Source organism: Porites lutea, chromosome 14 (assembly GCF_958299795.1).
Source record: "Porites lutea chromosome 14, jaPorLute2.1, whole genome shotgun sequence".
NCBI classification, from domain to species: domain Eukaryota; kingdom Metazoa; phylum Cnidaria; class Anthozoa; order Scleractinia; family Poritidae; genus Porites; species Porites lutea.
Window position 1 is genome coordinate 4,205,985 of NC_133214.1, and position 27,987 is coordinate 4,233,971.

The 27,987-nt window shown below is 38.9% G+C and overlaps 2 protein-coding genes across 3 annotated transcripts; both read right to left on the reverse strand.

The window, feature by feature from the left end:
• Window positions 1-557: 557 nt before the first annotated feature.
• Window positions 558-12,030, reverse strand: LOC140925177 (uncharacterized). Its single transcript, XM_073375138.1, has 5 exons — window positions 11,932-12,030; window positions 8,829-8,949; window positions 6,986-7,312; window positions 5,901-6,161; window positions 558-5,490 (listed from the first exon to the last, which is right to left on the reverse strand). The coding sequence occupies exons 2-5, from the start codon at window positions 8,941-8,943 to the stop codon at window positions 1,358-1,360; spliced, it is 4,836 nt and encodes a 1,611-aa protein (XP_073231239.1). The 5' UTR covers window positions 8,944-8,949; window positions 11,932-12,030; the 3' UTR covers window positions 558-1,357.
• A 2,265-nt stretch (window positions 12,031-14,295) lies between these two features.
• LOC140924626 (uncharacterized) lies at window positions 14,296-20,599 on the reverse strand. 2 transcript variants are annotated; one of them, XM_073374642.1, is made up of 3 exons: window positions 19,826-20,599; window positions 16,213-17,411; window positions 14,296-14,587 (listed from the first exon to the last, which is right to left on the reverse strand). In XM_073374642.1, exons 1-3 carry the CDS (start codon window positions 20,579-20,581, stop codon window positions 14,503-14,505), a joined length of 2,040 nt encoding a protein of 679 aa, XP_073230743.1. In that variant the 5' UTR covers window positions 20,582-20,599; the 3' UTR covers window positions 14,296-14,502. The 2 variants fall into 2 exon arrangements, with proteins under 2 accessions (XP_073230743.1, XP_073230744.1); XM_073374643.1 differs by having other exon boundaries at window positions 16,209-17,411.
• Window positions 20,600-27,987: the final 7,388 nt, after the last annotated feature.

Below are 27,987 nucleotides of genomic sequence, written 5' to 3' on the forward strand. Positions count from 1 at the left end.
CAGCTTGCTTTGCGATACCTTAAGTTTACCATCCCCATAATGGAGATGTGCTGCAATTGTTAAAAGAAGTAGAACTCGATTGACTGTAGAAATAAAACGATTATAGCCACCATTATATCCGGCGTAAGATCTATAGCAACGTTTACATGCATGTTGTCTGGAAATGATGTAGGTGGTCCGTGAATTAAATGTGTTTTCTTAAATCGTGCCAATTGAAACCAAAACCAATAAATATAAGTTTTTTTAAAAAAAGAATGTAACTATCCTAAAGAATACATAACAGTTACTTTTCTATAGCTGAATATGTTATACACAAGCTTTCTGACGTAGCGATTATAAGGGCATGTTCTCTGAATAGTTTTACATGCTTAATTTTCTGGTTATCTACTTAGCAACTGCATAATACTAATTTTAGCTACTTGTTGGAAGTGAATGTTGCTTTTTCCTTTATTATCGAGGTAGGCTCTTAGATGAACCTTTTCTGTACATTTCAGAAAGAAAAGGAGTTGTTTCAGAAGGATGCTTTTCAAGTTGTTAAATCTCTCAGCGAAACAGGGATGACCGGCGATTTTTCAAGTTCATCATTTATATTTAATCGCCAAAAATGGCAAAAATAATGCATTCCAAACTCAAAACTTTAAATCTTATTGCAGCTTTTAATTGCCTTCTGCAAAATTCGTTTTGTTTTGTCCGAAGAAGTACAGCACTCTTGGGGTTGGTCTCTACGAGAGCGTGCCTATGGGCTTTCAAAATTGGAAAAAGAGGGGTTCTCTTTGCTATTTTTGTGCTTTCATTCCACTCATCAATTCATTGCCTTGCGTTATATTCAGGACTAAGCACTGCAGCTACAGGTAAAGGATAAAAACTAGGGTTAACGTTCTACGAGAGGTAGGGGATAGAAAGACGATAAGAAGAAATTCTATAAGGAAGTAGAAACACCTTATTAATTGAGAAAGTCTACACTAGACCAGATCACTACGGTAGTTTACATTTGCATAGCTCCAGTCGTCATACTTAACACTTAACCTGCATCCACTTTTGTGTACCGGGGCCACCGCTTCGCTTTGATAAAGCTCCACCAATTGGGACTAACCGCATACAACTAGTCCTTGTCTTCACCTTTTCTGCACAAAAAACGCCTATTGCTTTATCTTGAGGTTCGGGGACGTTGTTCAGCGTCTACTTTTTGCTAGGACATAACCTCTCTGCTTTGAACGCGACTCGGGGATTTCCTTTGCATATGACTCTTCTTCTTAACAGTCTTCATCAAGTACACTCCACTTTTACTTTGGTTAGGCACTCATTATATTATTTTGCACTGACTATATTAGAAGGCTAGCTATCTGTCGTGATACAGTTACCATTCTTGATAAGGAGCAAGATGGTCAAGAAAAACTGTCAGTTTCTCTTCTCTCTTAGCGAACGTGGCCCAACAGAAAACCTTTTTGCTTGTAAATTTGTTTAACTTTCCAAGGACTCCGCATTCCATTATCACGCTGAAGATTTCTGGACTTTGAATTCCACAATCTAGTGTAAGGCTTTTGTCGTAAACACCCATCGTCTGCAACGGGTGGCTATTAAGAGTCTGCGTTTGAATCTTGACGATGAATTCTTCCTTACCGTCACATTTGGGTTTAGGTCCTTCTCCAGTACCTTTTAAATGAGTCCCAAATGTTCGAATTTTCACTTGCCCTGAATTTAATGGTGAAAAGGTTTTGACCGTTACAGAATAACGACTTTTCAAGGCCCTACATAATGTCTTATGTTTGGCCAAATGATTTTCTCTGCATTCTCTGCTGCAATACGAGGCAATATGACAAGTAGGACACTTTATGAGGCAACTTACTTCACTTCGTGAGCGACGACAAAAAGTGCAACCAGTGTAACATCGCTCGATTACCTCTTTGGGGTGATACATACCTTCCTCGTTGTTAAATTCCTTGTTTCGGACTAGGATGGGTGGTTTGCAATAAATTTGTTTTTCCCCAGGGGGAAGACCCAGAAAAGATGAGAAAGCCTCAAATAACGTAGTATCAAGTGAAAAACCACCCTGTTGATACTCTAACCACGGACCGCCATGGTCTCGCACAGTGTTTGATTCCAGATGAACCCGTGCAGAATAATTAACACCAATGAAAATCCCGCCACATTTGTTGCCAGAAATGATATTTCCTTTTATCACGGCTGAAGTTCGCGATTTTGCCAAGATTCCCCAGAATCCATTCTCGAATATCTTGTTATCCCTGATCACAAGGTGAGAATTTCTATCCAGCGAAAGGCCAAAGGGCCTGTTGTGATGTACGTCATTTTTGGATATTTCTATTTTATTCTCGTTGCTACAGGCATAGATTCCCTCTTTTGCGTTTTCGAATATCTTGTTACTAGTGATTAGGCATTCTCCTGCATTTGGGCCGATCAGGACACCATGGAAACCACTATTGAATATCTTGTTCTGAGAGGCAGAAAGAGTTCCACCTTCTCTTGCCTCTAGACCTGCTTGGTGGTTCTTGTACACCTCACATTTATTGACAACCATGCGAGAACCCTTGCCAATGACTAGAGCGCCACCACCACCACAGTCATGAATTACACAGTCTTCAATAAGAGCAAAGCTTCCATCGAGAACTTCAACTCCGGAAAAACCGCCAACACCAGACTTTGATTCAGAGTCTCCAAACTTACCTGTGCGATCGCAAACAGGTTTTCCTAAAGAGGCTGCTATACATCCTTCACCACCATTGCATTCTGGATAGTCCTCACAACTAGTTGCACCCCCTGAAATTTGGCAGTGCTTCATATGAATGGCCGCTTCTTTGCCTTTGCAAACTAGGCCAATGTTTCCTTTAGGAAACACAATATTCTCAAAATAACACTTTGTAGAGGAAATAAGACAGCATTCTGTACAACGTAAAACGACCTCTTTTCCAAGACCAACAATTTGAAAATCTTTAAAGACAATGAAGCGCTTTAAATTATACACACCTTCCTTCAGAAGTAGAGTACCTTGTGCCGTCATTAAAACAAATGTCAACTGCGTTTCATTTTCTATTACTCTGAACGGCACGCTTACTCGTGGAAACTTTTCCCAAAACTCTTTCTCGTTGGCAAGACTGGGTTCATTTTGGATAGCTACTGCCAATGCGGCCATCTTTTGTCCTTCAAGGTGAGAGGAACCATTTTCAACAAGTTTTTGGAGAGCCCAAGCCTTGCGTTGCAATGCCTTACTGTAACGAGGACATAATAAGAGGCACGTTTCACAGTCATCTAAAGCTTGTTGTGGCTGGGTAAGTTTCATATAGCAGAGAGCGCGATTGGCGAAGAGTCGATGGTCATGGGAAGTCAAATCAATGGCGCTGGAGTAAAGATTAATGGCCTCTTCATATTTCTTATTTTTTACTGCAACATTTCCTTGCTCTCTGAGCTGGTCAACCTTTTCCTCCCTTTCTTTTTTAACAGAATCTGCTTCATCCTCAAGATCATTGTCCGTGGCTGGCTGCCTCATGCAATGAGATATTAGCTTGCAGTCCCTGTCTTTTAATGGGATATCAATAAAATAGTTTGGCAGTTTCGCGCTATAGTCTTCGGTGGAGTTCGTTAGGTTCACCAGGAATTCGAGTTTTAGTTTCTGTACTTCCTGAGCTTTGACTTTCTCTTGGGACACACTGAAAAAGATTCCAGCTTCGTTGAAAACACGCACGGTTTCCTCTGTATACAGTAACTTATGGGCTGCTGCTCCATGATTCACTGAAAAATTAGACAAATGCTCCTGCAAATAGGTGGCATGCGAGGCCAATTTAGCCCATAACTGCAAGGAAGGGGGATTCTCGACACTAAAAACAGCATCTTCAACGAAACTTTCGCACACTTCAGCCGGCGACCGAGTATTTTTCAGCGCATGGTGAAGGGCCCGTACTGCACGTGAGAGAACATTGAACCGAGTTTGCTCTTCTTGCAGATCGCTTCGAATCACTTCTTGCACTAAACGATGAACACTCAAAGAGTCTGTCCCGTACCTCTGAAATAGAGAAAACTTAGTTAGAAGAGATACTATTTCAGCTGCTTCATCCCACATACCATTATCCTCCGCAGAACTGCCTTTCTCCTGTAGCCCCTCATTGATCAATTCGTATGGAATATCATCTGGGCAATAAAAAGCAGAAACTTGCATAAACAGAGTGGGAACTTCTCCAAGGTTCCTCTCTTCTGACATGCGACTGATGTGATCGAAATTCAGCATCCATGTTGTGTGGACTGCTAGCCGCTCCTTCGAGGTGTTTTCCACCAAATGTCGGGCGTTTGTCTTTTCCAAGAGACGTACCCTCTGCTTCTTGTATTTCTTCACATACTCTTTTATGGACTGTTTAACACTTCGTATAAAGGCCCCAGCTTGATCTAGAGCTAATGGCAGTCCTCCAAGTTCTCTGACCAGTTGACGCAAGTCGTTGTGTTCTCCCTCATCTGTGCGGCCTGTTCGCCGCTGTAGGAACTGAATGCCTTCCTCTTCTGTTAAGCATTTTAAGTCAATACAACACTGCTCGTCAATTTCTGTTGCTTCTTCAATTTCTGAAATTTCCCTTCTTGTTGTTATGATGATGTGACCGCGAGCCATATATTTCCAGCTACCAGTAAGCAGTTCACGCATTTCTTCCCAGTCAGTCATTTCTAATTCGTCGAGATTATCGACGACTAAACACCACAGTTTTTCGCGTTTCCTAAGCCAATCAAGGGTTCTCGATAAGGAGTTATGAAAATCGTTTTCGATCGTTCTAATTTGACGCGCCATCTTATTGACGGACCTTTGAAAAAACTTTTTTTCTCCCGAAATCCAGAATATACCCCCTGGATATTCTTTATCATTTTGCCAAAGAAATTCTACAATGAGAGACGTTTTCCCAACACCACCGAGACCACAAATTGCTGAATCAATACAACCATTCTGGGTATTTTTTACATGCGCTGCAATTGCCGTTAGTTCCTTTTGGCGACCACAAAAGCAATTATTGCGCTTAGGCACTTGAAAAATCTGAACATCTGCTGTCTTAAAATTCCCCTTTTCTAGTGCTTCAACTCTAGCTTCCAAACGAGTTTGCCCCTTTTTTAAATCTCCTATGTCTGCAGATACAGACGATACATTGGTCTCTAAATTACTTTGCTTATCTTTTAACTGAGAAATGTCTCTCTCATTAACTCCAACGCGTTGGTCTACTTCTACTAAATCGCTTGAAATATCGGCCATTGCATCTGATAAAGCTTCCTCTTTTTCTAACCGGTCTTTTCGTTCAGCTTCAAGATTTCTTTCAATCTGAGTTATTCGCTTATCAAAGTTATTGATTTCGTCTCTGATAGTTTGAAGTGCAGCACTTATCTTGTTGGCTTCGTCGGCGCTGGATTGCTTTAAATTATCCACATCTTTTTCTAGGTTGCTAAGTTCAACACTGATTAGCTTCATCAAATCTTTATCCACAGGGCAGCCCATGCACAGCTGCAAGCCTATAAATTAAGATTAAGAATACATAGCTACGTCCTACTTCTGAGCAAAGAAGGAATAAAATAAAAAATTAAGACCCAAATGTTTGAGCCTTCTTGTAGTTAGATTGGTATACATAATTTATAGCTGAAATTGGGCAACATGTAAACAACCCTTTTCTTAGACTTAACAATGAGCCCAGGGGGCTGGGACAACAGATTCTAGTATAACAGATTCCACTGCTTATTTACTGCTCATGTCTTTTTTGTGCCGTACCCACAATCTGAACGCCTGGAATGGGTTATACAAAAGATAGAAGTCCAGGCACTTCCTCATATTCAGTTTATCAGCGAGACTTCCCTTCATGCAATCAATTGAAACTGAGAGTAACCAACTGCTTACCATATTAATTACTGTAGGGGTAAGTACTCACCCTTTGTTTCCCAGTCATGAAGTTCATCTAGTTCTTTTTTTTCATCCGGCTTTGGCAGCCCGAGTGAACGAACCATGGTCTCCATATGTTGAAAACTGTTCTGGAACTCCACGTGAGTCCAGTGGACAAAATTGCAGTGTCCCCACTCATTTCTCACTTTGGTCCGCACATCCTTTGCACTGGTTTGGATGGGAGTGGTAAAAACAGACGCCCTTTCCAGAATGTTCAAAACTGCTGATGCGTCACATGTGTCATCAAATCCTGCAAATGGGTACATTTTTGAGTGAGACGTGCCTCTGATTTGCCTACTGAGCAATTTTTTGTATTTGCTGGTTTCTTATGGGCAGTTTGGATGCAACGCAGAAAAGGTTTTTTTAGAAATCCAGGAGACAGTATTAATAGACAAACGAGAGTTCAAAAAACGTCTGGATATCAAAGTATGACCCTGTCTTACAATTTATTAGCTCTGTTAAAAATACGGCCCTCAATTTGCCAATCTGATTAAACAAAAACTGTGACTGTGATGCATTCAGACTGTGAATGGAACTAAATTTAGTGCTCAAATGTCTGAGAGAGAGATGTCTACTTTAACAGAGCCTAGGAATAAATAAATAAATAGATGTAAGGAGAGGAGAAATCCGAGTGGCGGGAAAAAAACTCTGTTAGCAAAATTAGCAAGAACTAACAACACTGTTGATACAATATCGAGGTGTTGACAATGGGACAAGAGCGCAGGCCACAAGTGCTCTATCCCACTGCACCACCCTTGCTCTGATTAGTGCCCCTCCTCCTCCTCCTCCTCCTCCTCCTCCTCCTCCTCCTCCTCCTCCTTCTCCTCCTCCTCCCGGGCATCCTCCAAGAAAAGAACACGGCACTGACTGTTTGAGTGCAACTCTGACTGCAAGAACTGAGTGCTATAGGTGTCTGTTTGTTGGAGGTGTCCATTAAGAGACAGTTGATTGTATTCCCAAAGAGCAATCTGGTTCTCCTTGTACTGGTATACCGTGCATGAAAATCTGCTTCCAGGGAGACCAGTAAGGAAAGTTAATGTTTTCAGTTTTAATACCAATTGATGTGATCAGTACCTGTAAACTTGGCCATGTATGGCTCAAGATAAAGTTTAGCCAAGTCCTCAGCTGTCTTAACTCTATAATCATACAAGTGCATGTTTTTCTTAAAATTCCCCCAGTTATTGTTGATGCTTCCATAGTTCAGCCGAGATGCCCCATCATGAGTCTTGTGTCCTCCATACACTTGAGTGTCAATCCCGTGTGCACTCTTCATGGATGTGTAGTGACTGAGCATTTCTCGACTCACAATATTCCGAAGGACTGGCAACAGAAGCCTGTTCAAGCAAATTCCAATCACAACCCATCTCTTCTGGTTGTCTCCAAGATCAAATGAGGTACTGACTGAAAAAGAAAATGTTGCCTTGAAAATACTTGAGAAACTCTAAATGATGTATAATCATCATAAATTTTATGCAACCAGCAAAACACAAACAAACAATACAAAAAGTACCTTAATCTTAAACATAATGGTTTAAAACTCATAATCAGGGGTTGGGAGAGGGAGGATGAGGGGGGGGTGGGGGGTCTGTCCCATGAAACATGCCATGGAGTTGGACACATATTGAGAACAATTACTCAGCTAATGTTCACTTGTTTAAACTTGACCAGTTTTTACCAATTGAAAAAAATTACGGTGAGTAACCATTGCCTTTATCATTATGATACTGATAATCAGGCACATTTGATTATGCCTGCTGGTGTCTGGTAGCTTACCAAAGACATACTGGGTTATAAATATCCTCAAAAAAATCATATTGATGATGTCTCCCCAATGGACAATTGTCTGTTGGATTATGGCTGTTTGATAAGCCTTTAGGCTGCTTAGAAGGCTGGGGACAGAGGTGCTGTTGAATATCACCACAGGACTGGTTTAATTACAATTAAGGGGTACCTGGTGCCTCAAGTAATAATGCTAGATTCTTTTTTAATTTACCTTGGATATTCTTGTTAACAAGAGGGAAAATTTGGGTATTACAGTCAAAGCATGTCAAGCGTTCCTGTCGCTAGTGGACTAATAAATTCAAGAAAGGAAAAATGACTCGGTTTGTCGATTCAATAATCCATTCATTACTTGAATAATCCAATAGTCAAATGGGACCTTGATTCAATAATTAAATGTTGATTTGGTTTATGAACAAAATCTACCTGTTCTTTATAATCTTTCTTGTCTGTGTTGTGTTCAATAGTATTTGCTTCCCTTCTCCTACTGTCTACGATTGTGTTTTTCGTTGCCTTTAATCAAAACAACAGCTAGATAGACAGACTGCAAAGACAAAGAAACTAACAATAAGGCCGAGGATCAAAATCCACCAATTACTGCACATACACTGCAGACCTCAGTTTGACCATCATGTTTTCTAAGAGGTCAGGTCTGTTGCACTGATTACTGGCAGAAAAATGGCAACTTTACATGTAACAGTTTGTTTGGGTTTGAACTTCAGAACTCACCTGCACACGGCTCTTAGAAAAGAAGAAGAAAAAACAAAATCCCGAGGTCAACTTGTTCACAGTGTAGTTTTTCAAAAAACCGAGTGATCGAATCAACATTCGATTATGGAATCGATCCTAAATATGAATATTGAATTGTTCATTTTATGAATGGATTATTGAATCAACAAACAAAATCATTTTTTCATTAATGAATTATTAGTTCGTTAGCGATGGGAACACTTGACCTGCTTTGATGATTAAACTCCAGATGAGTCTCTGGGGCTGATTAAGGGTGTATTTCACATGTACAACACTGACTATAAATTCTTCTTTAGCTTGAGGATCAGAATGCAGTACAAGAAGATGAGTTAATTGTTTTGCTGTTATAATGTAGGTAATATTTTATTAGTGTTTAAACTTCCCTTACCAGGTCCAGCAGCAGCTGGGGCTCCGGTCAGAATGGTGGGTGCAGCAGGAGTACCTAGAGGTACTGGTGACATAAATGTGATTATAGGCTTACCAGATGCTCCTCCTGTCGCCATGATGACCTGAAAATATAAGAATTTTACACTAAATCAAATGAATTTATCAAAACTAGCTCAAAATTCCACAACCCTGGCCAAAGGGTAATCTTGACGTGTTTTTTGTAATTTTTCCTTATTACCTATATCATCATCATCATCATCTGTCTTTGCACCAGAAGGTTAGTTTTAAAGGCTGTTCGGTGATCTAAATGTTATATTATCTGTCAGGAAACTACATTAATCATTTAATAATAGTTATGGTAAATCAACAGTCATAACTTCATGTCATCCAAATATTAAGCAATATACAAAGAATGGCATGACCCTCAGTGAGAATTCTAGTCTGGCTGGTGCAAATGACATCATCTCAGTTATTTATCACATACAATGAACTTCAAATCTTAGAACAAATTATATTTTTGAAGGCATTTTTGTCCCCAGACAGTTGTAAGCCCACCCAGTTGTTCAAAAGGGTGTATTTCACTGTATAAATCTCTATCCAGAAGATAGCACAATAATTTGGTAATTTGCCAGGCAATTCTCGAGAGTTATTTATGCGCAGTGTTTAATCAATATTTGAACAACCAGGGACTGTAAAAGAGCCAAGTCATGCATGAGTATGTCCTTTGAAATAATTTTTGCATGTACTTTAGAGATTCACAAAAATTCAAAAGCCATCCTTTGAGATAATTTAAGTACATAAAACATACCTGTATCATTAAGCATGTATACCCATGAGATCAGTCCCATGGGTGTATATGCTTAATGATACATGTTTTAATGTACTTAAATTATTCTCTGCTGATAAACATATGCTACAAAAAAATTGCTACGGAACATTTCACTGGTCATTAATTTTATCATTATTCCACGAAATTTTACAGTTACATTTTGTAATGACCTTGTTTAAAAGAAAAAAATGTCTGTTTTTAACTTTAACATTATGCTACAAAGTATTGCTACTGAACATTTCACTGGCCATTAATTTTATCATAATTCCAAGAAATTTTACAGTTACATTAATTTTTGTAATGACCTTGTTAAAAGAAAAAAAAAAGTATATTTTTAACAACATTAGGCTTTTTGGGACCGGGTCAATTCAGTATTGTCAACTCTCCCCTGCTCCCCGATAATCCGGGAGACTCCAGATTGCTGATCGTATCTCCTGGTCTCCAGATTAGAGCAGTGGCGGATCGAGGGGGCCCGCCCCCCCTCCCCTTATTTCTAGACCAAACTGAGACCCAATGGGCTACAAATATTTTTTTGGGAGACCGGCCCCTCCCCCTTTTCTAAGGGTCTGGATGACCAGCCCCCCCCCCCTTCTTATCTCAAGGTCTGGATCTGCCACTGTAGAGCCTGATATCTCCCTGATAATCGCCAAAGAACGTTTGCTATTTCTTGTAGACTTGATTTTCCGACCATAAAATTTCAAATATTTTGTGTTGTTTGAGCTACTGTTAACATGGAATTTTTCCCATAAATTCTGGTATGCCACTGTAATTTTCAGCAATAATGTGGCTAAATATGAACTGTTTATGTACTATATACGTCGATTGGAATCAATGTGCATTTTTGGCACAACTGACGTCAAATTGTTGAGCGATATGACGTCATCTATCATTTCTTCCCTATCAATTCGCAATATTTGATGACGTGGGGGGTTGACAGCCTAGTCAATTTGCAATTGTGTTTATTGTGAATGGGGTGGCTGGTTGATGTGCTGGGGGAGGGGGATGGGTAGTGCAAAAGAACGACTCCGGATTTTCAGATCTGACTTGGCATATTATAGTTGCTGCTGAGAAACTAGTTATCTATAGCTTGCGTTCACTGCCTCTTGAACAAGGCCAGTTCTTTAACAAAACGTCAATAAACTTAAGCTTAACTAAGACTTTTACCATGAGAAAATAAGCTTGACGGCCATGCATAGTGACAGGACCTGAACAATCGATGAAAATCGATGATCAGAAAATCAATCGATCAATCGATGACAATCGATTAATTACTGTTGATTAGCATCGATTGGCATTGGCCGATAATCACACTTACGTGGCTGCGAATATCATCGATTGCCATCGATTGGCACTAAATTCATGTCTGCATATCTTTAAGTATTGCGGGAGTGTACGCAGATCGTGTATTATTTTTAAACCTCAGTAACAAAGTTTGAGAATTGTTCATCGATGTGGCTCTGTGAAAAACAGCACAAATAATTAAGACTATTAACATATCTTGTTGTCAGTAGTACAAACTTGATTGATTTAGCTTCGAGTTCATTGCAAAGATTAAACTGACCTGGGACACAGTTGTTGTTCAAACATGATTAAGCTTATTATTTCTTTTTCTTCTTCTTTCTTTATATGTCTGTGCAGACACCCACATCCACCTCGATCTTCCGTGTGGAATTATTATGTTAATTGATCGATTCCCATCAATTATCGATTGATATTGATAATCGATGATAATCAATAATCACAAAAATTTTTGTGATCGATTGTCCATCGATTATCAATATCAATCGATTAATTGATATCGATTGTCATCGATTGTTATTGTTCAGGTCCTGATAGTGATAGTCATATTTGCCTTACGATTATTCACGGATTATAATCACTATCGCAGCATAATTGGTTCGTTACTTATGGGATAAAACTACTGGAATGAACTATCCCCTCATGAAGAAGACTCTGAATCCGTTCGAGTATAAAGGGATGTAAAGGATAGTTGACCTACGTAATTTAATCAAAATATTTCTGCATGAGGTAATATTTTCTTTTCAGTTTTAGTTTTAAAAAACTACCATGATTAAGCTTATATATTTTTCCTTTAGATTCTATCTTTTTTGTCAATTATATAACTATCTCAAGCTTCCCCTTTTTGGTAGGCGGTTATTTCGAAGTTAAACTTAAGCTTATATATATTTTCTCATGTAGGCCTTTGTTGTCACTATTTTTAATCTTGCCGAGAGAAGTTCGTTTTCATTTTAGGGTGTGTTTATTTTCTTCCTACCTTTGAAGTTTGACGATCGATCTGTGCCAGAGGACCGGAGGGAATTACATACAACAATGGTCCAAAATCCTTTCCAGTGTGTAGCGAAAGGAAAAAGGCTTGCTTGGACCTCCCGTAGCCACAAAATTTTGTGTGAATAAGCGCCCGCGGGCCGGGATTTCCGAGAAAGACAGGAAGTGTGGAGAGGGAGGATTGGAATGAGCTATTGGATATATTGGACGTTGGAACAAACCAAAAACGGAAGATCGCGTAAGTCACTAGTGCTAGCCTGCTTCGTCGAGCTGACACTTTTGGGAGTGGAAATAGCAGAGTGGGAACAAGACTAACAGTGTTTACCATTTACCCGAAATTTGTTGGGAAAAATAGTTCGAAAATTTAAATGGACTATTTTCCAAGCAGTAAGTACCGCATATTTCTTACTTCTACTAGGGGTTTCATATTGGAAGTGAGGTGCTCCCCCAAGCTTGTTTTTGATGTTTGCTGGTGGTTTTCGTTTTGATGCTTACGATTTTAAAAGGAAAAGTAGTTTCTGATGAAGAAAAACGCAGAACATAATGCAAACAACGAATACCCAAAGATTTTAATCAATTATCGACGAGCATACAATTACAACTGAGCATACAATATGCCTCTAAGAAAAAAATTATCGTTACACTGTACAATGATCTAAATGATGTTCTTATTGACGAATGTCAAATAAAAAACTAAAATGGGCTTATTTACAGTGAAATGAAAAGGTTTGAATACAGTAAAACCTCTCAGTATTAAAAAAAAACGCCTGATCGCAGGACACCCTCTATTAAGCGGACACTAAGCCAGGTCCCGAAATTAACGTCTTTTATTATATAGACACGAGTGTTTTACTGGAATATATACCACTCGTAAAATTCATAAAAACTACATCCGGGACCCGAGTGGTTTATTTTCCATAATCTTAAACTTGAGTTTATCGATGACATAATTTCGGTAATTTCCCTCTATTATTTTATCGATGTCATTTTGTCTATATAATAAAAAGAACATTACAGGCCGGCTTGAAGGTATGAATTTATTTTCTCGTGGCAAAAACAATATTTTACTCACTCGCTGCGCTCGTTCGTAAAATATTGTTTTGCTACTCGAAAATAAAATTCATATCTTCGCGCCAACGTGTAATATCCTCTATATATTTTCCCTTTATAACGAACTCCTGTTCAGCGGATACCTCTGTTAAGCGGACGCAGACACTAAAATAAATTATTTGGCTAATTTCTATTGTTAAAAACGTCTATTACGCGGACACCGGACTGAATTGACAATAATATAGCCTGTTCCAGGCTCCGAGATAGTGGTGAAAAGTCGTTTTTCTCGCCGCCACCGCCCCCTTTCCCAAGTCACGCGCGTCTTATTTTCGCTTTGCTCGTTCTACTACCTCCGCTCTGAGAGCCTGGCACAGGCTAACAATAATAGTATTGGATTACGTCCTTAAAATACGTACTGTAGTCGATTGATGAAGTTAAATCAATACATCTAAGATTGTCATCCGCGATCAAAGTTCACCTAAAAGTCTTGCACAAAGTACAACACAGCTCCCTTAGCTTCCTCAACAACATGAAACTTAATTACAGTACAGAGTAACCGTTGAATGTTTGTCGTTATTAAACAAACATTGCGCGATTTTTACAAACCTCTATTAAGCGGACACTTAGGAAAGTCCCGAAGGTGTCCGCCTAATAGGGTTTTTTTTCTGTTGTACTCATTCGATCTTTTAGGCAATTCTCTTCACTGTTTCATTCGCCTCGTTGGGCAGAATTCAGGCTGAGACAACAGCGCTCTCGCTTTGACCAAGTTGAGCCGGCTGGGCGAGCCAGAGTGTTTATATCGAGAAACGTAGGTGACCTTACCATCACAAAAGGGTGACCGGCTAGGCAAGTCGCGCTTCATCGTTGCTTAAGCTCCCTACCATTAAGATGAATTCGAGTTTTCCAAGCTTGATCGCCTTTATTCCAACCCGCTAAAAATATCAAATGTGCGTGAATTTCCCTGGAGCCGTTTTTGTCCCTAAGAAAATTTGCCAAAAGCAACAGTGGGCTGCTTTTCGTTGTCCTTGTTGTACTCAAGGAATCCCAAAAAGGTCCTCCACATAAAAGAGAGATTAAAGTTTACGTTTACGCCAAACGGCAAACGTGAATTTGTTCCACGTGACCAAATTTCCCCCTTAATTGTCGTCCACTGTTTATTACTTCTACTCAAAAATAAGTAGTTTTACGCCACTTTTATCCACAAGAGTTGCTCTGGACAATTTTTATCTGCTTATTTTCTATTATGAGGAATTCTGAACTTAAATCTATCGTTTGCCGTAAACGTGAATCTTAATCTCTCTAAACTCAAACAGACACACGATATCAAACTGACTACGTTTTCGATTTCTGAGTAGCTGTCTTTTGTTTCTCAATCATTCCACACTCTAGGTTTGAAGTCAGTCAATCATAGGACCTTTTCAGGTCAGAACTCAGACGTTGGAATCTCAGTCAGACATAACTTTCTGTACACTTGTCCTTTTCTGTAATCATTTGGAAGAGCATAACAATCTTAAGTACCGTTGGCCTTTGCCTTGTCTTTTTTGGAAGCAATGCATGTAGTTTTGTGTTCCTTCCAATCTGCTCTTTGACAGTCCCTAAAAAGTTAAAGAGAAAGGCTATTGCAGGTACAGTCAAACCGCGTTAATACGGACACTGAAGGAACCACAGAAAGTGTCCGTGATTAACGGGGTGTTCGTGTCAAGTGGGTCATGTTATTACAGTAAAAAGAAACCATTTTACTAGAAAAAAATACCAAAGAAATAAAAGAGGACATAAGCATCGTCAAATTAAACTTCTCTTACAAACTTAAAAATCGCCAATTCTTGGTATTACTTAATCAAAACCTTTCTCTGCATAACTCGTTTGGTGCCAAAAATTGACGTCTACAAATCATCCTAACTGGTGTATGGTAGCGTTCGGAACATCGACATGCTGTGAACTAAAGGATTTTTTACCTTCAAAAAGGAAAGGTCTAGGACAGTACACAATTGATGAAAAAGTGACCGCATTAGCGAGGTTGGCGTTCCATGAGAATTCGTTGATTGGGCAAGAAATAAGTGTCCGTTGTCTGCATTAAGCAGATTTAATTTAGAGAAAATGTAAGGGCTTTCCCTAGGGACAAAGAAAACTGTCCGTATTAAGCGGGTGTCCGTAAAGCGGGGTTGGACTGTACAATTGTAATGCTGTTTTCCCTACGCTCTTTGGCGTAGCCTCCAACTCTAAATGGTTTTAGGGTTCTATGTGAATTAGCTTGAAACTCTTTTATTCAAACCCGTTATTGCATGGCTTCAGCTCTTATACTTTATATACCAGTGCATTTGAATGAAAGTAACTTGACGGTTGAATATCTAAATCTGAATCGATACTGTGGATAGCGCAGAGACACAGTCAGCAAGACATCAGTGAGCCGTGGTCAGCCACCTAAGCCCTCATAAATGACTAAATAAGTAGATCTTCAGTTCAATAATAATAATAATGATAATGATAATGATGGTAATGACGAAGAGGACAACGACAACGAATGATGGTGGTGGTAGTGATGATGGTGATGATGGTAGTAGTAGTGGTGGTGGTGGTGGTGTTAATGATGGTGATGATGATGGTGGTGGTGGTGGTGGTGGTGATGATACGATGATGATGGTCGTGGTAGTAGTGGTGGTGGTGGAGATGATGGTGATGATGATGGTGGTGGTGGTGATGATACGATGATGATGGTCGTGGTAGTAGTGGTGGTGGTGGTGATGATGATGATGATGGTGGTAGTAATGGTGGTGGTGATAATGATGATGATGGTAGTGGTAGTAGTGGTGGTGGTGATGATGATGACGATGACTAGTGATGACAGTTAATTGTCACTTCCGAATAAAGCCGTTGTAGTTTAATTATGGCCAAATGCTACGTCAACCATAGTTTGATTTCAGCCAAATATTTACCACAATTAGGTCTGGACCAAATGACAGTCCAGGCGATATCAGGTTAATGAAAATTATTAAGTAACCAAACAATATCGGCAATGGCTTTTTTAAGGAAAGCCCGAGGATTCTTAAGTGCCCTAAAGAAAGCTCGGACAAAGGCAAAACTTGAGCCATACATTTGGAGCTGCATTTATCATAGTTCACTGCCATTTCTTGATAAAGCCAAAAATACCCACAGCCGAGTGGTATGCATAGCTGTGTTTTTTAAGAGACTAATATAATTAAATATTACATTTTCTACCTACTTGCTGCAATATTTTTTGGTTCTGCACCCAGCACAGGACTTCAGCTCAGTTTCCTTGAACTTTTTAGTGCAAGCTTTATTGCCACACTTGGCCAGTTGTGGTAAATCGGCAAGTAGCTGGTACATAGGGGACAGCGTATCCTTGACGGGAAGATCAACAGCATCTAGGAAAGGAAGCCTTTTTTCTTCAGCATCTTGGCCAAGTTCATAATACCTTTTTAACTCCTTCATGTCAGACTTCACAAAAGCAAGCTCCGAAAGATAATAACACACATTTGGGTATGTTTTCCAACAAGAGGGTGCTTCTGCCAGAAACTCTTCCAATGTTTTCCTGGCAGCGTCTTCTAACTCCTCAGTGGTCCAGGATTGATATTTAGAAATTTCTCTCTTCCCTGCGATCTGTTCCTCACTCTGAAAGTGCTTGTGCTTTTCTGAGGCTGCAGAGTCTTCCTTTTCAGAGTTAACTCTATCGAAATACAGAGATAACAAACAATACCCAAGGCCTCTTTTGGAGGAAAAGTAGGCTGGACAGCACTTCAGGGAATTTTCAAAAGCTTCAGCGGCTGCTTCGAAGTTTTCGTAGATAGTATAAAGTGATGCCAAGTAGTTATATAAGACATGAAGCCAGCTCCTGTAGTTTTGATCAAATTTAAAGGCATCTTCAGCCGGAAGGCTGTTAGGTTCAGCTTGTTGAATGAAATTAATCAGATTTGTTATGCACATCATTTTTCTTTCGTCCGTGTTCTGTGTCTCTTTTGAAAGTTTCAGTTCGTAAAAATGGAAGCCAAAAGCTACCACAAGGGCTTCAAAGAAACTTGGGTTATTTTGCAAGCTTTTCTCACAAAGTTGAAAAAGTTCAGGCAACAAGACATGTTTGTAAGGAAAACCTTGTAGTATAGAATTTTCCGTCAAATACCCACGAGCTATAAGAGTAATTCCTCTTTCATCAGTAAAGTTACTCTTGACCAGAATTTCAAACCCCTGGTTTACCAATCTGAAAGCCTGAAGATAAATCCGTGCTGTAGGGGACCAATGAAACTGACTGAGCATTTCCTCTGAAAACGCAAATGGGTGATGTTCTGCCTCTGATCTTTGCTTAAGTTTCTCGACCATGACTTCAAGTGACTGAATCAAGGCCTCTGGTTTTGGTTCTGAAGCAGGATGCTGGGTATCTTCCACCTCTCCGCATTTCCTAAGCAGCTGGAAAAATTAAGTGAACATGAAATTAACTACATTATTTTGCAGGAACTGTTTTTTACCTACTGTGCATAACATTGCAACATCAAAGGCAGCTGCAATTTTTCCAGACCCCCTGAAGAGAGATCATAAACACCACATTTGCAGCGCATATGGTTTTAGTTGTGTTTATAATAATAATAATAATAATAATCAACCTATGCAACTGATATTAATATTATAAAGGAAATAAAGGGAGATGTAAAGAATCAACCATAAGAGGACACAGAAAAAATCTGAGCCCTAGATGGGATTCGAACCCACGACCCTCCGTTCAGTTGCATAGGTTGGTTGGTTGGTTGGAGGCTCCTTCATGGGTGAGACATTTCTTGCTATTAATGTGACTGTGTGATACAGTTAAGCCTTAATGTGTTGCTTGTGATGGACTGTGTGACTGCGAGATGCGGTTCGCAACTCCAACCCACAAAAATGACCCTTGCTCACCAACGAGTCCTCAGTAGCTCAGAGGTTAGAGCATCCGATCTAGAACACAGAGGGTCATGGGTTCGAATCCCATCTGGGGCTCAGATTTTTTCTGTGTCCTCTTATGGTTGATTCTTTACATCTCCCTTTATTTCCTTTAATAATAATAATAATAATAATAATAATAATAATGATAATAATAACTTCTCCTTAGTGGTTAAAAAAGTTGGTCTTTAAACTCCCCCCCAGCCCTTACTATGAAATTATCAATTGATGCCAAAACTACACCCTTATTGTCTTGTTAAAATTAAACTGACAAGCAGGGGACCCTCCCCCACCTCCCTTTTAATTGGTGTTATTTTCTTGTAATGGCTACTCAAAAATCATATGATCAGGAGAATAAAACCTGGATAGAGGAAGTTGTATTGTTTATAAATAAGTGATGTGAAACTCTGCATTCGAAGACACAGAGGAATGTAAGATGATGACAGTGTAGGAATGTTCATCGCATAGTAAACAACCACAGTTAAGTTAGGATGTGAGAAAACCTCAAAACTACAAACTTACTACGGTTGCTGTCTATGGTTAAGTTTTCTCACATCCGATTGGCTCTTCCCGTACAACACAATAACATTCCATCAATAGTTCTGGTGTTCACAGTTTTGTGAGTTTTACAGTAATTGCTAGCTAGGTAATACTATACTGGAAAAACTGCCATTTGGCCTTGGAAGTTGAACTCAAGTGAACTTCATTGGCATGTGGGCAGTAAAGTACTGGGTTGGTTTCTGACGTTGACAGCATAATGATTCTATAACATTCCAGAACACTAACAAGCTGCTATGTAACATCTTGATAATTGAATTGCAGGTAGTCTTCATGACTATCAGCTCTGAATTTTGCTTGTCTGTAACCATTGCACCATTATCTTACTTTATGGATTGGCTAGAATGTGATCTGCATGGGTCGTAGTGTATAAGTATTTGGAAAGTAAGCATGTAAAGTTAGTGTACTTGCTCACCAGTTCAACCTTGTTTTAACCCTGTTGAGGTGTGGTGTAGAAGTAAAGTTGCCAATTTGTCAATAGCCTGGGTCACAGGCGTAGTTACCTTGGTTAGTAATGTCTGTGAAGCAGCACCGAGACCTTATTCTGGGCTCAACGGAATAAATGAAATACAGGAAGTGCATTTCGAATTTTATTTTCTTCTAATTGGCAATTCACTTACTCAAATCGTGGTACACAGGTGGCATACAGACTTAACCAGAATTTACTATATTTTTTTGTCTATGGTGCAGGTTAATAGACCTCTTTAGCTTGTATGTTTTGTTTTCCCAATACAGGTCATGTGATAATACTCTAAGGAACTGTTCCATTTAAATTTGGTCTTCTCCACGTCTATATCTATTAATTGTCACCTAATTTTCATGACTTGATTAATAAAGCAGAAATTTAGTTCAGTGGGCCCCCGTAAACTAAAGGCAAACAGGAGCCAAGAAGGCCCAATGGCTAGAGCTTAATTACACCACATGGATGGAATAGATGGAATGCAAGCCTGCCCATTGCAAGACCCAGGTATCCATGATTTCACCCTGATAAGACAACCATAATGGAGCAAAGTTTCCTGTCTAAAGAAACAATGAAACAACAAGGCTTAAGCAAGGTACTGTTTCTTTACTGACACTAACATAAAGTGCAATTTAATGACATGCAGAGTTTAACACCTTTACCATTTCAATTCATAGAGTTTTTCACAATGACAAACAGTGAGGAAGACTTCTATTCTGTCTTGGAACTGTTATCAATATAATCACCTATATTATACGTGTATTATACATGTTTTCCCAATGATCAAAGCAAACGTTTGGCTCAATTTACCAGTAGTAAAACTTATACACATGCAACTTAAAACTGTTAACACATTGATCCACTCCTTTATAATTAGATCCATTTGGCCCACCTGTTTTGCCACAGCATCACCATTTGCAGAAGCTTTCTTGAGCCATCTTCTTGCTCTTGAAACGTCTTTGATTTGCTCGCAACTTCCGTTTAAGTATATCTGCCCCAAGGTACATTGAGCCTCAGTATCGCCTATTTCAGCTGCTCTTGTCAAATAACAAATTGCTTTAGTTGGCTGTGGACGGCCTTCCGGACATTCACCCTCACGATAATACTTATACAGACATTTCAGAGACCTTAGCTTTGAATCGTTTCCGAGTTTTTTCATCGTCCCAGCCAACAAGTTTTGCACTTTCCCCAGCTTATTATCACTCGGTGTCGCAACTTCATCAGCGGCCATTTTGTACCACTTAAAAGCCTCCTTTATGTCCTCGTTCACGACCCCCTCAACTCCACATCGGTACATTTCTGCAAGATTGAATTGTGAATTTGTGCACCCCAGTTTCGCTGCCCTGTGGTACATCTCATAAGCCTTTTGCTGATGCCCTATCGTTCCTTTCAGATCTAGCAACTCTCCAAGTTTTCCCAGGACGGATGGAAATTCATAACCCCTATCTACAGCAGTGCTAAGCCATCCGATTGCTTTGTCCTTATCTTGCGGCAAGAGATCGCCAAAACCCTCCGAGTAAGCCCATCCCAAATCTGCTTGGGCGTGGATTTCGCCATTCTTTGCCTTATCGATTAATTTTTCGATTGATCCATATTTGTCAATATAGTATTTCTGGAAAGTAAGATCATTTGGAATAGGAAAATTCATGACTCAAAATGCAGGAAAATCCCCACAAGAGCAAGTGCATTCCCTTGGGCTCACTGGTCAGCGGGTGCTGTCCCAAAAACGGTATATACGCATATACGGTTATTGTAATGTACCTACCAGTAACGCTAGAGGAGAGTTTTCTGGATTCGAGACGACTCCGGGACATTCTGAACATTTTTGTACCATATTACACGCAGATGTGAAATCCGAAATATAAACGTCCCGATTTGGTAGCGCGTTCGGACATTTCCAATCCGGGATGTAAGTAAAACTTGTATCCCAATGAACTTTCTCGGATTAAATTGAAAACGTTACAGTAAAGAAGACTTTAGCAGGGACTGATCAAATAACGTGAAATAGAGTTTAGTTGCGATATTTTAGCCTGTTCCAAGCGTTCAGATAGTGGAGAGCGGTGCGAAGTAAAGAAAGCGATAAAAAGTAGAGGGGGACTTCGCACCGCTCCCCACTATCTGAACGCCTGGCACAGGCTAGCGATATTTCCACTGGCCAATACCAGTGCTTCATCAGGTTTATTGAGATATCACGAATTTACACGATATCACGTTGTTTGATCAGTCCCTGCTAAAGTCTTCTTGACTGTAACGTTTTCAATTTGAAAATTTTGACTGATCACGATCTTTTTGGATACGACGTTGAGCAAGATTGATCGTACACGGTTTTTGCAGTGTTTTTTTTTTTACCTTACCGTATTTATTCGATTAACCGCCCTGGGCGCTTATTAAATTTTTGTACCTTGAGAGTGGGCGCTTATTCGAGGTGGGCGCTTATTCGAGGCTGGGCGCTTATGAAATTTTCACCATTTTCGGCAAGTGAAGAATGTTTATTTTGTAACAAAACAATAAATGCTAATAACAAAACGCTAAGAAGTAACAAAGCAAGGTTTCTGTAAAATACTCTGAAGAAGAATTCGTCCTCGGGGAAGTCTCTTATTAGAATTTATTCACTCAAGTGGGTTTGGTGGGGTGAGCGCTTATTTGAGTTTGATTGGGAGGAGTAGGGGGTGGGCGCTTATTCAAGGGTGGGCGCTTATTAACTTTTTCTGCCTTTAGGATGGGCGCTTATTCGAGGTGGGCGCTAACTCGAGTTTGGGCACTTATTCGAATAAATACGGTAATTAAGCATTCTACCTTCTCGGATTAATCTATGTGTGAAAACGCCTGCGATCAGAGTACTTGGCATAAATAAGATAAATCCAGAAACAGTCTTCATAGTGTAAACCTAGCCTTCTCCGCCGGATTTACTGTTCTGTCTTAGGGAACGAGTGGAGAATTGGGAGAGAACGGGGAGTGGCATTTTTTTCTCCTTTTCTCGTTCTCAGACTCCTCACGGTCAATATAACCGTTACAATAGCAGTTCTCTGTGGAGGAGGCAAGTGTCACCTATAATCTTGGAGAAAATAAACGGAAAACCCCTCCCCCTCCAAGATATGTCCAGGATCGATCTTGTTAGCAAAAATTTGCTAGCAAATGTTTTTCGCAATTGTCGCAAAAGAAAAAATTGAGAACAAATTATGTTAGAAAATCACTAACAAATATCGCAAAAATCGCAAGAATAACAAATGTAACAAGAATCAAGACTTAGAAAGCAAAGAAGCCAAGAAGGGCCCCGAAATGTCCGCAAATATCGCAAAAATCGCAAATATAGCAAGGATTTTTCATGCTAGCTAAAAACACCCATGACAAAAATCGCAAAAATCGCAAAAATAACAAATTTAACAAGAATCAAGACTTAGAAAAAGAAGAAGCCAAGAAGGGCTCTTAAATGTCTGCAAATATCGCAAAAATCGCAAATATAGCAAGGATTTTTCTTGCTAGCTAAAAACACCTATGACAAATATCGCAAAAATCGCAACAATAACAAATGTAACAAAATTCCAGACTTAGAAAGCAAAGAAGCCAAGAACGGCCCCAAAATGTCCGCAATTATTGCAAAAATCGCAAAAGTAACAAGATTTTTCTTGCTAGCCTGAAACGCCAGTGCCAAATATCGCAAACATCGCAAAAATAACAAATGTAACAAAATTCCTGACTTAGAAAGCAAAGAAGCCAAGAAGGGCCCCGAAATGTCCGCAAATATCGCAAAAATCACAAATATAACAAGGATTTTTCTTGCTAGCTAAAACCACCTATGACAAATATCGCAAAAATCGCAAGAACAACAAATGTAACAAGAATCAAGACTTAGAAAGCAAAGAAGCCAAGAAGGGCCCCGAAATGTCCGCAAGTATCGCAAAAATCGCAAATATAACAAGGATTTTTCTTGCTAGCTAAAAACACCCATGACAAATATCGCAAAAATCGCAAAAAAACAAATTTAACAAAATTCTAGACTTAGAAAAATAAGAAGCCAAGAAGGGCCTCGAAATGTCCGCAAATATCGCAAAAATCGCAAATATAGCAAGGATTTTTCTTACTAGCTAAAAACACCTATGACAAATATCGCAAAAATCGCAACAATAACAAATGTAACAAAATTCCAGACTTAGAAAGCAAAGAAGCTAAGAAGGGCCCCCAAATGTCCGCAAATATCGCAAAAATCGCAAATATAGCAAGGATTTTTCTTGCTAGCTAAAACCACCCATGACAAATATCGTAAACATCGCAAGAATAACAAATTTAACAAGAATCAAGACTTAGAAAAAGAAGAAGCCAAGAAGGGCCCCGAAATGTCCGCAAATATCGCAAAAATCGCAAATATAACAAGGATTTTTCTTGCTAGCTAAAAACACCCATGACAAATATCGCAAAAATCGCAAGAATAACAAATTTAACAAGAAGCAAGACTTAGAAAAAGAAGAAGCCAAGAAGGGCCCCGAAATGTCCGCAAATATCGCAAAAATCGCAAATATAGCAAGGATTTTTCTTGCTAGCTAAAAACACCTATGACAAATATCGCAAAAATCGCAACAATAACAAATGTAACAAAATTCCAGATTTAGAAAGCAAAGAAGCCAAGAAAGGCCCCCAAATGTTCGCAATATCGCAAAAATCGCAAATATAGCAAGGATTTTTCTTGCTAGCTAAAAACACCCATAACAAATATCACAAAAATCGCAAGAATAACAAATTTAACAAAATTCTAGACTTAGAAAAAGAAGAAGCCAAGAAGGGCCCCGAAATGTCCGCAAATATCGCAAAAATCGCAAATATAACAAGGATTTTTCTTGCTAGCTAAAAACACCCATGACAAATATCGCAAAAATCGCAAGAATAACAAATTTAACAAGAATCAAGACTTAGAAAAAGAAGAAGCCAAGAAGGGCCCCGAAATGTCCGCAAATATCGTAAAAATCGCAAATATAACAAGGATTTTTCTTGCTAGCTAAAAACACCTATGACAAATATCGCAAAAATCGCAAGAATAATAAATCTAACAAGGATCAAGACTTAGAAAAAGAAGAAGCCAAGAAGGGCCTCGAAATGTCCGCAAATATCGCAAAAATCGCAAATATAGCAAGGATTTTTCTTGCTAGCTAAAAAAACCTATGACAAATATCGCAAAAATCGCAAGAATAACAAATGTAACAAAATTCCAGACTTAGAAAGCAAAGAAGCCAAGGAGGGCCCCCAAATGTCCGCAAATATCGCAAAAATCGCAAATATAGCAAGGATTTTTCTTGCTAGCTAAAAACACCCATGACAAATATCGCAAAAATCGCAAGAATAACAAATTTAACAAAATTCTAGACTTAGAAAAAGAAGAAGCCAAGAAGGGCCCCGAAATGTCCGCAAATATCGCAAAAATCGCAAATATAACAAGGATTTTTCTTGCTAGCTAAAAACACCCATGACAAATATCGCAAAAATCGCAAGAATAACAAATTTAACAAGAATCAAGACTTAGAAAAAGAAAAAGCCAAGAAGGGCCCCGAAATGTCCGCAAATATCGCAAAAATCGCAAATATAACAAGGATTTTTCTTGCTAGCTAAAAACACCTATGACAAATATCGCAAAAATCGCAAGAATAATAAATTTAACAAGAATCAAGACTTAGAAAAAGAAAAAGCCAAGAAGGGCCCCGAAATGTCCGCAAATATCGCAAAAATCGCAAATATAGCAAGGATTTTTCTTGCTAGCTAAAAACACCCATGACAAATATCGCAAACATCGCAAGAATAACAAATTTAACAAGAATCAAGACTTAGAAAAAGAAAAAGCCAAGAAGGGCCCCGAAATGTCCGCAAATATCGCAAAAATCGCAAATATAACAAGGTTTTTCTTGCTAGCCTGAAACGCCAGTGCCAAATATCGCAAACATTGCAAAAATAACAAATGTAACAAAATTCCTGACTTAGAAAGTAAAGAAGCCAAGAAGGGCCCCGAAATGTCCGCTAATATCGCAAAAATCGCAAAAGTAACAAGGATTTTTCTATCTAGCTTAAAACACCCGTGACAAATATCGCAAAAATAAGAATTTTAACAAAATGGTAGATTTAGAAAAAGGAGAAATCAATAAGGGCCCCGAGATGACCGCAAATATCGCAAAAATCGCAAAAGTAACAAGGATTTTTCTTGCGTGCTAAAAACACTCGTGACAAATATCGAAAAAATCGCAAAAATAACAAATTTAACAAAATTCTAGGAAGGGAAGGATTACCAGGTCACTGGCAATCCCTGCTTAAAAAACTTTGGGTATTGCACAGCAACATTCATGTATAATGGCTGTTTTCTTTCCCCCAATGTGCTATATTCTTGATATTTTGAACGATGGTTGAGGTGGGTTCTTGGGCATGAAAGTTCTGCTACCAACCCCCTTTATTGCTTAAAATTTGCCCCCTTCTGTGGGCGGCACTCCTTTTTATGCATTGTAGCTGTATGTTGATGGAAGAACGAAGCATACACAGATTGATATTATAGTATTTTGGTACTGTCAGTAATTATAAATAGTGTCACGTTTGTAAGTGGTGATTTCATTTTCGCGAAAATGGAACGCATTACAAAATTACTGGAAAAGAACGTATCCCAGTTAAGACAACCATTAGTATTAGGCAAAAACAGTGGTACGCGGGTGTTCTTGGCCCCTTTCTTGCCCTTCAACAATTCTTGCCTATTCTTGTTACTCTAGCGCAATTTGTGGCATTTTGCCATATTTGGTACTAAATCGTCTTACATGGCAGTAAAATTCTTGTTACTTTCGGCAATCCCTGTTTAAAAAACTATGGGTATATCTTATGACCCGTTTACTTTCCCCCAATCTGGTATTCTTGATATTTTGGAACGAATGTTAACCAGCCCCTTTTATTGCTGAAAATTGGCCCCCTTCTGTGTGCGACAGTCCTTTCTATTTGCGATATTTGTCATGGGTGTTTTCAACTAGCATGAAAAATCCTTGTTACTTTTGCGATTTGCGATATTTGCGGACATTTCAGGGCCTTTCTTGGGTTCTTCTGTTTCCAAGTCTTGATTCTTGTTAGATTTGTTATTTTTGCGATATTTGTCACGGGTGTTTTCAGCTAGCATGAAAAATCCTTGTTACTTTTGTGATTTTTGCGATATTTGCGAACATTTCGGGGCCCTTCTTGGCTTCTTCTTTTCTTTGTAAGTCTGGAATTTTGTTACATTTGGTATTTTTGCGATATTTGCGATATTTGTCACGGGTGTTTTTAGCTAGCAAAAAAGAAACCTTGTTACTTTTGCGATTTTTGCGATATTTGCGGACATTTCAGGGCCTTTCTTGGTTTCTTCTGTTTCCAAGTCTTGATTCTTTTTAGATTTGTTATTTTTGCGATTTTTGCGATATTTGTCACGAGTGTTTTCAGCTAGCATGAAAAATCCTTGTTACTTTTGCGACTTTTGCGATATTTGCGAACATTTCGGGGCCCTTCTTGGCTTCCTTTGTTTGTAAGTCTGGAATTTTGTTACATTTGGTTTTTTTGCGATATTTGCGCTATTTGTCATGGGTGTTTTTAGCTAACATGAAAAATCCTTGTTACTTTTGCGATTTTTGCGATATTTGCGGACATTTCAGGGCCCTTCTTGGCTTCTTCTGTTTCCAAGTCTTGATTCTTGTTAGATTTGTTATTTTTGCGATTTTTGCGATATTTGTCACGGGTGTTTTTAGCTAGCAAAAAAAATCCTTGTTACTTTTGCGATTTTTGCGATATTTGCGAACATTTCGGGGTCCTTCTTTGTTTCTTCTGTTTCCAAGTCTTGATTCTTGTTAGATTTGTTATTTTTGCGATTTTTGCGATATTTGTTAGTGATTTTCTGACATAATTTTTTCTCAATTATTTCTTAGTAACATGAAAAATCCTTGTTACTTTTGCGATTTTTGCGATATTTGCGGACATTTCAGGGCCCTTCTTGGCTTCTTCTGTTTCCAAGTCTTGATTCTTGTTAGATTTGTTATTTTTGCGATTTTTGCGATATTTGTCACCGGTGTTTTTAGCTAGCAAAAAAAAATCCTTGTTACTTTTGCGATTTTTGCGATATTTGCGAACATTTCGGGGCCCTTCTTGGCTTCTTCAGTTTCCAAGTCTAGATTCTTGTTAGATTTGTTATTTTTGCGATTTTTGCGATATTTGTTAGTGATTTTTTGACGTAATTTTTTCTCATTTCTTTTGCGACAATTGCGAAAGGAATTTGCTAGCAAATTTTTGCTAACAAGATCGATCCTGGACATAAGTGCCCCCTCCCCCCAAAATCAAAGATGGAAAAATGGCCGGTTTTTGCCCTTGGCTTGGCTTCATCCTTGATTTGTTTGGGGGGGGGGGGGGGGGGGGCGGGGGGATGGGGGCTATGGGAGTTTGCTGTTCCATTTTATTCTGTCCAAAATTGTAGCCTAGGATGTACTGTGTTAAATTATAATTACTTACAGGCCCATTTCTCGAAAGTCCCGGTAATTACCGAGCCCGGAATGCTATTTTGTTTGCATTTAAGATCGTTTTTTATTAGCTTTGAAGATAATACAGCTAGGTAACAAATAGAAACAAATAATATTTGGTTTCAACCCAGAAACGTTACCAGGGCTTTCCAGAAACGCACTCGAAGTACCAGTTGTTCAAAATAGGCACTTATATTTACGGAACTTTTTTATGTGACCATGAAAGCTCTCGATAAAAGTATTCACGAGCTACAAAGCCATTCATTTTTTTTAAAATTTCATTTATTTCCTTCTAACACACATTACATAAACATAGATACTTAAATACAAAAGAAATACACTTAATACAAAAGAAACAAAATTAGTTAACAAATTGAGAGGAAGGTTGCTAGACAGTATATTGCGTAGAAGAAATATTTTCTTTTGACTTTTGGAATCTGTTCACTATTGGATTTCTTTGAAAAGCAGGGGGGAAAAAGGAGACTTCACTCAAATAAATGCCTTTTCTGAATAATTGTTTTCCACTTTTCTTCAAAGATTTTCTCTGAATTCCTTTAATTAA

Coding starts and splice junctions, on each gene's coding strand:
- LOC140925177 (XM_073375138.1), bottom strand. CDS start 8,943: ATGGCGACAGGAGGAGCATCTGGTAAGCCTATAATCACATTTATGTCA. Junction 7,313..8,828: donor CCCAGCTGCTGCTGGACCTG/GTAAGGGAAGTT, acceptor TTTCTTTTTCAG/TCAGTACCTCATTTGATCTT. Junction 6,162..6,985: donor ATACATGGCCAAGTTTACAG/GTACTGATCACA, acceptor ACCCATTTGCAG/GATTTGATGACACATGTGAC.
- LOC140924626 (XM_073374642.1), bottom strand. CDS start 20,581: ATGAATTTTCCTATTCCAAATGATCTTACTTTCCAGAAATACTATATT. Junction 17,412..19,825: donor GTGATGCTGTGGCAAAACAG/GTGGGCCAAATG, acceptor TAATTTTTCCAG/CTGCTTAGGAAATGCGGAGA. Junction 14,588..16,212: donor ACCAAAAAATATTGCAGCAA/GTAGGTAGAAAA, acceptor TTAACTTTTTAG/GGACTGTCAAAGAGCAGATT.